The sequence below is a fragment of the Tachysurus fulvidraco genome, chromosome 4 (genome assembly GCF_022655615.1).
Source record: "Tachysurus fulvidraco isolate hzauxx_2018 chromosome 4, HZAU_PFXX_2.0, whole genome shotgun sequence".
NCBI lineage: Eukaryota > Metazoa > Chordata > Actinopteri > Siluriformes > Bagridae > Tachysurus > Tachysurus fulvidraco.
Window position 1 is genome coordinate 24,878,888 of NC_062521.1, and position 10,321 is coordinate 24,889,208.

Consider the following 10,321-nt stretch of genomic DNA (forward strand, 5'->3'; position numbering starts at 1 on the left):
ATCTCTCACCTCTGGTACCAAAAATGTAAAGTGTATAATCTGATCTTATTTAGAGAGAAAGCATGTCATCTAAAAGTCCACCAACACAACAGATGTCTCTAAAATCTGTTTTTTTTTTGTTTGTTTTTTTAATAAGCTTAATTTTACTTGACCTCTTTGACTCCTTTTCAGTCTCCTCAGATTGCCCACCTTTTTGCTGTCCACAGTGATGGTCCAGCTGCAGCTCATACTGTTGTCATAGTTGCTGGGGTAATTTTCGCTGCTGAACTCCCCCATCTCACCCGTCAGCTGGATCGGTGACCTACACTTTGAATTCTCCCCTGCACACACACACACACACACACACACACACACACACACACACACACACACACACACACACACACACACACACACACACACACACACACACACACACACTTCATGTCAACTCCACTAAGAACTCATTTCACTAAAGCATCACCCTGTTAATGATTTAAATTATATGAATTCTAATTTATATCTCATTGGTCACAAGGTGTTAATCAATGGTCTATAAAAACAGCTTTACAGTTCAAATCAAAGCTTTATGATTTCTACGTAATATAACAAAGTGCATTCTTGTCTTTCTAACTTCAAAACAAAGAGAAATGTTGACTGTTTAGAATGAAATCCTTTATTTGTTACATAAACATTACAGCACAGTGAAATTCCTTCTTCATATATTCCCACTTTGAAAGTTATGGTCAGAGCACAGGTTCAGCCATGACCCTTGAGCAGATAGAGTTAAGGGCCTTGCTCAAGGGCCCAACAGTGGCAACTTGGCAGTGCCGGGGCTTAAACCCTGATCATCTGAGCAATAACCCAGAGCCTTAACTGCTTATCCACCACTGCCCTGTTTACAGCTGTTACACTTTTATAACTTGCTTCATAGACTTTCTACAGCATTAAACATAACTGTGAATATATAAAAAAAAGTTGTTAATTAACAATCGTTGAAACATCTGAATCATTGACAGATTACTATGATATGAGAAGACTCAAACATGTCTTTGCACAGAGTTGTTCTGAGATAGGTCCTGAATCAATCTTAAGATAAGATTCCTTGTGAGAAATCTTTAAGCTAAATTAGCAGCTCTCTGAGATCATTCTTAGAATCTTTATGAATACAGGTGCTGATATCTAAGGAGTGTCATGGCCTAAAAACATTGCATTTCTCTGGAAGTGTTTTGGTGTGAGAACAGTGACTTTGACTGTGATGCTTCACCTATAACAGAATGATCCTAAGTGTTGTATTGCTTACAAAGTAGATTATGTTTCTCACTATTTGGAAAAAGGTTTGTAGACAACTGACTGCCATGCCAATGTGCTTCTTGAACATCCGATTCCATTCTAGATTTAGTCCCCTCTCTTTGCGCTTATAACAACCTCAGGAAAATTAATTTATCATGTAATGATGACATCCATGTCATCCAACAATAACTGAAAATATCCTGCAGTGCAGACAAGCACCGATGGTGTGATGAAGAGTACACTTCTAGGATTATAAATGAGTTTTATATTAGTCTATTATTCTGTCATTTCCTAATCCTTAAATCTTACAGGGTCCAGATATTTGAACATAAAAGATAAAACGTGCTTGAATACAAAATCCAAATTGAGAAACAGAAATGCAATTGAAAGGAATAAACAAATAAATAATTTAACAAACAAATCGACTAAGAGCATTATACAGTATAGTATATGTAGATCCTTCTGGAAACATGCTAACCTACATTGCATTGTTTTCCTCATGTACGTACATCTGTGGCCAGTGTCTGAAAATATCAGTGCTGCCTGATGGATGTATGTCACCAGAGAAGGCTCCAGAACGTTCTCTGTGCATCTCTCGCTTGGAAGTGTGAAGTGATGTTTTCGTGAAGTCACAAGATAAGTGCTAATAAGTGTGCTGCCGAGGTGAAACTATAGTATTGATTTGTGGCAAAAGCTCTTGGTTATATTCTGGGAGGCATCAATAACTATTTATTTTCAGACCAAATATGAGTACAAGCACAATTTTTTTTCTTTTTAAAGTTACTTCACTATTCTGATTGTGATACTGAAGGAAACATTAATCAGAGGCATCATGGAACATTTTCTTTAGCTCAATCTTTTCTTACTTGCTGTTGTGCCATTCACTGCCAGGAATGAACTCCTTGTGCTGAGATTTCTGCTTAAGATGTTGCAGCTTTTAAACACTAGGCTTAATAGAGAGGGAGTCTATGTGAGCAAATAAATGTGCAGTGATTTCTACCTTGACACATGTGTAAAGAAGGTCCGGGGCATTGTAAAATGCTCAGTGCTCGCAGAATTGAAGTGCTTTCATTTATGATACATTTGCTCATTTTTAATGACTGCACTCATTGATATTGCTCTTCACCCTCAGCTCAAACTCTCATAAACTTACCCTAAAGTTTGTCACATTTAATTGCTTTAACATATTTACATTTTTTTGTCATTTCAATTTTATCATTGACAGATGTTTGTTTACATGTATTTTGTTAACAAAACAACATACACAAGGCTTATGTCATGTAGCAGCATCACCTGGTATTGGAGACTTGGTATTTATTATGTATGCGTATGAATAATCGAGCATAGTCTCAGCCCAGTATCAGTATCAGTGCACTGGAAAAATGATGGCTTATCAATTGATAATATCGTGAATCTAGACAAATATTTTGCTATTTCCTATTATAATATTATAATAAACAAGATATAACATTATTAATGCTATGACTAGGCATATTTTTACTATTTTTAAGCTTTAAATTTTATTATTCTATTGTCATAGACATAATCTGAAATAATCTTTCAGATGAACAAGAACATTTAAAGCTTAAAAATAGGATAATATAAAAAGTCTATAATGTCTAGAAATATGTTTAATAATCTATAATAATCTTTGGATAGTAAATGCTTTGGCTATATTCTGGATATTTGAGTTCTGAAGTTCAATTTTAGTTCTATTTTAGGATTGACAGAAGATTCAACACCAGTGAGATCTCAGTTCCATCCATCCTCCTCACACGAAACCTGTACTTCTCCTACTTTTATAATATTATTAGACATTGACCAGTGAGGACTTTCTTTCTCTGAGTACTCTCAAGATGCTTTCCTACCATTCCTAGGTTTTCTCTCTTGCCTTCAAATTTCTCAGTCAAAGTCAACAAGATTCAAACTTTTCTTTTAAAACTGCTTTGTTAATGTTAAAAGTGCTTTAAAAACCTATACATATATGTATATAATATATTAGAATATCTATATATTCTAATAAAAAATAAAAGTTAGAGGTTACTAAGAAACCTATTACAACCTATTACACTGACATTTCGTCAATTAGCTAGATTAAATGTTTTTGAGATGCTAAAAGTAAAAGCAAGCTAGAGAAATTATGTACTGTGGATTTTTGTTGCTTCGGTATTAGTGTTTTGTGAATGCAAGCTTAAAAATTATGTTGTTGAAAGGAAAGAGAGATTTAATGGTATGATCCTGGAGTTTAGGGAATTTAACTAATTTAATGCTATTTTCAAACTGTAGCTAAGGGACATTTTTTTTTGCCATGGATGGCATGCCATGTATAAGATCATTCTATGCTATGATATTTTCAAACCACTTTGGTCCAGAATTTCGTATTTCCCATCATTACATAGATCATAGATATATTAGCTAATAAAAAAGTCAATAAAAACAGACTAGCTAAATGCAATTACTGTAATAAAGATGAGTTCTTTTGTTAGGTTTGGTCAAGAAGCTGAAAATTTCTATGTGGAGGATTGTACATTGTAATTTGATGTATATTACTAGGTAAATATTAGTGCAAAAATATCAGTTATATCTTTGCCATATTTTGATCTATCTTTTTGACATGTACTGATAATGTTTTTGTTTTGACTCCGCCCCTTTTTACAATTGTGTCGCTCTTTCCCATGATTCCTTCTGCACTTTATATGAAAGTTGCATACAAACATACAACGTTGCAATCCGATGACTTATTTTTGCACGGTGTCACTAAAATCAGAATAATACCGTTGCTGTCTATGAATAATCTCTAGAACAGGTTCTATTGGTGCATAGTTCTATAGAACAGGTTCTATTGGTGCATTGGTGATAGTTAATATCCTATAACATTCCAAACACCCTCCTCATTAACAATCAAATACTAAAAACACGCTATGTAGCTATAGAACTCGTATAACGCGCTATATCATTTAGATCCTCAAACATTTTATTCCAAATCAGAAGTAGATCTAGATCATGTATTCAGATTTCTTTCCATTTTTACAGTATTAGCTGAATGCCAGCACTGTCAGCATAGATTAGCATTCATTAAGCGAAATCCCATTTTAAATATGGCTTCAGGCCATCGTAATTCAGTTAGGTCTTGCTGAAGGGAGCAAAAGTGCAGCACTACAGTAATATCAAACTTGGGTCATTTAATTATTTTCCTAAATGAGATAATAGATCAGACTAACTCCCTGGAGCTAATGGAGGTAGCATGCAGTAGCCTGTGGGAGAAGATTACTCACGATTCAATTACAATCTCTTGTCAGTTTGATCTGTTTATTTTGTGTGATATTTGTCACATAGAGGTGTTACTAGAAGTGCTACTCTGATACTTAATCTATAAAACGAAAAGTTAAAAAAAAAAAGTTTTTTTCTTTTTGCAAATTAAACCAATAAACAGTGTATAAAATGTATGAAAATCATTATATTGATTGCATAATGTAATAAAATAAATAAATAAATAAATAAATAAATAAATAAATAAATAAATAAATAAATATTAAGGCCACGAACCAAGCATCTCATGGCTATAATTTGTTACTGTATATAAACTCTATATCTATATGAATAGTGTACCTTGAACCCAAAACTTAACAAGCTGTAGAAGATCTTACTTAATACACCCTAGATATGTAGTGGAAAAATTTAGGGAAGAAAAGTTAATTCACTTCAAGAACTCCATGACATTAGTGACTTAGGTGAATTAAGGTAACATAGTTTAATGGTGTGTGCATGATATAAAGACAGGGCAGTGGTGGCTCTAGCAGTTAAGGCTCTGGGTCGTTGATCAGATGATTATAGTTCAAGGTCCTTGAGCAAGGACCTTACTACCTCAAGGGTGCTTTATCATAGCTCACCTTGTGCTCTGACCCAAACCTCCATAGTTGGGATATGTGAAGAAAGAATTTCTCTGTGCTGTAATGTGTGTGACAAAATAAAGGCTTTTATTCCAGTATGTCTTTATACATCTTTCAAATATAAGCGTCATCTCCATGCCAGGGGTCTTGTGATTATAATTGATTTGTCTTTAATCTATTTTAAAATTCATTGGCTATATGGTAAATATTCCACAGCCAGAAAATAACATTTAATACATATCCTCAATATATTCATTCATGGCTAAACCTAATTAAAAATATGAAACAAACATAAACCAAACAATAGCCACTAAGTCACAGTTTGCCTGTTCTAGATTTTGAGAGTAGTTTCCTAGAATTGTATCATTTAACACTTTTGTCTGTTAAATCTCAAATATCTCCCATGAATAAAAAGGACTGTATAACAATATATGATAATCTGATATCTTGACCAGAATTTTTTGTAAAATTTTATCAGTAGTGGTCTTAATGAGAACAAAAATAAATACTATTGCTCACTTGTGTATTCTAAAAACATACAGTTTCAGTTTTTCGTACAGTTTTCTGCCTTCTGAAAGAGTCACAAGAGTCACCCCGGAGCGGTGAGTTTCAGCTTATAATATAATGTGTAATAGAAATACCATGTGGTATACATGCATATAATTTTGGCAGTGTAAGGAGATTTGGAGGGAAAAAAGTGCCAGTGAGTGCATATGCATGGTGTACCTTATAAAGTGGTCACTAAATATAGTTTTGTAAGCTATTTATTCATTAATCATTAATTCATTCATTCGGTTATTTATTCTTTGTATGTATTTTTTATTCTGCAATATATTTCTTCTGTGTATGTCTGTCAATATTATATAAAAAATAATATTGTTCAATATTTCAATACTTATTTAGAAATAGTTTCTTAACGAATAATGAGAAATTAATGGATTCATTCTGATTTTTTTTTCTGCTTTGTCTGCCTCTTCTCAGTTAATTTTTATATATAATTATCACAGTATGGTATTTCAGATTGCTCACCTCCTTCATTTTCACCAGTGGTGCTATTGGCCTCGGTGACATAAACCACAACCAGGCCGATGGTGGCTGCAGTCATGGCCACAAACAAAATAATGAGGCTCTTCTCCAGGGAGGTCAGGCCAGTCCTCGATGGCATCTTTCTCTTCTGGCTTTTCCACCCACGAGTTGTCTTCAGATGGACGGACACAGTACCGCAATGCTAATTTCCCAGATACCTTTTTTCATGATTATAAATGCTGGTCACTTTTTAACTTTGTAAGGCTGTACTTTGTTCTCTGGTAAGCTGGCAGGCTGCATCTGCTAATCTCCTGCTGGTGATAGTGATCGATTGTTGCAGTCCTGGAGTTTTACATTAATAAAAGTGTGAGAGTTCACCATGGAATTTATTCTACATGCTAATTAATGGTGCTTGCAAAGCAACATTCTTGTTATCTTGCATAATGAGATATTCTTCTTCCGGACAAAACTTCGGCGTGTAACTTGTCCCGGAGCTTTTGTCCTACACCCATGAATGAGGGGTCAAATCCAACCAACGATGTTCGCACAGCGGACGAAAAAGCAGCCAAAAAAGTCCCATAGACTTGAATGGGAAATTCCTACAATTTCACCCTAGCATCCGAGTGCCGAGATTTTCCACGTGCAAGCACCATTCACGTTTTCTTCAGGGAATGTACATTCTAGTTTAGATTGAGATTGTAGTATCTGTGGTTGATATTAATAATTTCAACCACAGAGAGTGGTTGATATTAATCATTTCAGAACCTATCATTCATGATACTTCTGTTCAAATCCCAAACATTTTCAGCAACTGTCCCTTTTCTAGAGCAACTTATATTGATAACTGTTACATCTGTGTGGTGGTGTCTTTGTTTTGCTTCTTGTTTTTATTTTCTCTCTCGCTCTCTCGCGCTGTCTCTCTTCAGGTCCATCCACAGTTTCCCATTGGTCCGCTGATCTCCCGGCTATAAAAGTGACGTCATGAGTCTCCGCACCAATCACCATCATCCCATTACTTTAAGAAATGTCGCCGGATGGCTACAAGCTACTCGGTTGTCACCTCGTTGTCACCCTTTGTCAAAACCGAATGTTTGTGTACTGTTTGGCTTACCCGTTGTTTTGTTCTGTTCTGTCACCATTTGTGTATATTGTTGGTGACTCGTTCCCGGTAAAAGGGGAAAAGTGGACAGGTAAGAGGTCACGCGACATACATTGTGCACACGTAGGATAACTTATCTCTGTATTAGACACACTAGTTTAGGAGTGAGTGCCACCCCTTGTACGTTTTGTGTTTTGGCTAGTTAGAGTGGTTTAGATAGGGTGTTTTATGTTGAAGACTTTTCTTTCCACATTTTGAGTTATTAGTCAATGTAGTGGGTCAAACCAGATTAGTTAGTATTGTTTTGTTTTGTTACTTTCTTTCCTTTAGCACTTTTCTTGGAAGCCCCCCCCCCCATACCTCTCATTTCGTTAATTGACTTGTATATACTGTATATAGTTTCACCTTCTTTATTATTATATATATTTAGTTACTCACTATAAATAATAAACTTCCTTATCGGTTGAATTTGTTGACTTGCCTTCCTCCATTTCACACACATACTGTACTCCTGGGGAAAAAAATCCTTTTTTTGAGTGTTACTTCCATAAATACCCCTAGACCATAATTGGGTTGTAACAATAATATTTATACGACTGAGCAGTTCAGGGGTAATGGTTTTGCTCAAGAGCAGTTTTGCAGTACTGGGATTTGAACTCATGACATTCTCTTTGAACTGTGTGTCATTTTTTATCTAGGACATGAAATTGGACTTAAATAGAATGTTTTCTCATAAACTACGTTTGGATATCTAGCGAAACGAATTTGATCACACCAGTCCAGCAAAAAAATTGTTGAAGCTAAATTTCAAGGTTCATGGCCCGTTAAAATGATGTAGCAGTTAGAGGTTTGTTCAAATGCTTACTTTTGTATTTAGCTATGTTTTTTTCCGAATGTTTAAGCTATTAACAATGTTTTCAAATGCAAATTTAGGAGAAAAAACAACACCACAAAACAGAGAGATAAAACCAGGGACAAATTAGAGGGAAAAACCAGTAAATGTGCTCATTGACACACGACAAGACTTGTTGAATGTACTGGAAGGATAAAAACTGTTCTTCTAAAAGACTTCACTTTAGTTTGTGTTTGAATGGACAATGGACGTGGAGAGCACTGTCTAATAAAGCTCTATAAATATTTCCTATTAGTATGTCACTCAAATCACCTCAGACTTGTTTATTGGGGATAAATAAAGCTGCTTTGAGACATTGTCAATTGAAATTGAATTGAATTGAATTAAATTTGCATATTAGACATCTGTATATTACGTTCATAGCACATATACAGTATATTCATCTGTATAATATATTCATAGAACATACATATCTGTAAATTACTGTTTATAGTAATAGCCATATATTTTGTTACAGCACATATCTTTCTGTAAATCTGTATATTTGTTCATAGTACGCACACATCTGTAAACCACTGCATATTACCACTTTATTGAACTTATTTAAATCTTGTACAAACTGTATATACTGCACTTGCTACTATTGCACTCTGGTTAGACCTAAACTGCTTTTCATTGCCTTGTACTTGTGCATGTGTAATGACAAAGTTGAATATAATGTAATCTAATCTGAGATGTGAGTCTGATAATAGGGTGGAGCCAGCTTTACTGCATTGCATTGACAATTCACTCTAAGAGGAGTCCGACCTTGCTGGCACAAGAAATACCTCCACCACCACCACATCATAACAGATTCAATGTTTTTCCTTTATTTAAACACAATAGACTAATTATTCTGATTTAGCAATGTTAAATATTACAACGACTTCCCATAACAAAAACTCAACACTCAGATATAACATTTAATTAACTACTAATACCTAAGAACTGGCCAGAATGCATCGTTTTTCTTATTTTTTTTAGCCTTTTGATTCTCACTTTGCAACTTCTATGGTTATTAATAGCAGGCATCTTATGTCATGTCACATAACAACATTAATCCAAAAGAGTGAAATAAAGCATGATTTCCATCTAACCCTGTTTCAAATGAAGTCATAATGCAACCTTTTAATCATTATCCAGGTTCTTTTAAACTTCTCCACTCATTTTAATTAAACCTGTTATTGGAGTCAAGTTGACTTTTAAAACGTTTTTGAGTTTATCACAATGATCCTACTTCCCATTTCTGAAGTGGAAATTAGTGAGTATTTTGTGTTCACATACTTTATTGTTGGAGAGACCGTGAAACACCAGGTTCATTCATACCATTTTCTTTTTCTCCTATTTTTTTATTGTACTTTTATTTTGACACCATACCACATATGATATCCACCAGCCTGGTATAGAGCCAACAACCTGACTCTGAACATGAACAAAACAAAAGATATGGTTGTTGACTTCAGGAGAGCACAGAGCTACAATTCTCTGCTGAACATTGACGGATCCTCTGTGGAGATCATCAAGAGCACAAATTCCTTGGAGGAGAATGTCATCCGGTCCCTTAACAACAAGTCCATCACCAGAAAAGCTCAGCAGGGCCTCTAGTTTCTGCCAAAGCTGAGGAAACTAGCTCTGCATTTTCTGTAGCACTATTGTCCTGCAGGAAATGTTGTTTCATTTCATTGTGTACTGCAGCAGCTACATATGGTAGAAAATGACAATAAAATCTTCTTGGCTTGACTTGATATTACTCAGTTAGCTTTCTTGCTCACTTGTGGAAGGTTTTGGAACAGCATAATGCCAGTCATTTCAAGTGACCAGCAAAAACAGGCTAATAACTCTACAAATATAATGATAAATAGAACAAATTTGATAATAGTTAGATTAAGTTTGTACATCTCGCATTTACCGTGTATATGACAACCAGCCTTTTCAATAACCTTCAGCATTTTCATGAATCTTCATCAAACAGCATATGTTGATTAATTAAGTACATATGTCATTGTTAATGCCTCAAACTCAACTTAGTATTCAGCGATTTATCTTAAAGCATGAATTCAGTACATGCTATAATTATTTCTGAACCTACAGTCAGGCTATGAGGAAATATGTGTAGTTATGAGAATGATGAATTAAGCCTGG

General features: G+C 34.8%; 1 protein-coding gene across 1 annotated transcript in view; it reads right to left on the reverse strand.

Annotated features, from left to right (window-relative positions):
• The window catches only part of zgc:154142 (uncharacterized protein LOC555481 homolog), a 45,111-nt gene extending 38,666 nt beyond the window's left edge, over positions 1-6,445 (reverse strand). Inside the window, exons 1-2 of the mRNA XM_027146066.2 lie at positions 6,192-6,445; positions 190-320 (exon numbers count right to left, since the gene is read on the reverse strand). Coding sequence (XP_027001867.2) covers positions 190-320; positions 6,192-6,327 — 267 coding nt within the window. The 5' untranslated portion in view covers positions 6,328-6,445. The remainder of the gene's footprint in view (positions 1-189; positions 321-6,191) is intronic.
• Positions 6,446-10,321: the final 3,876 nt, after the last annotated feature.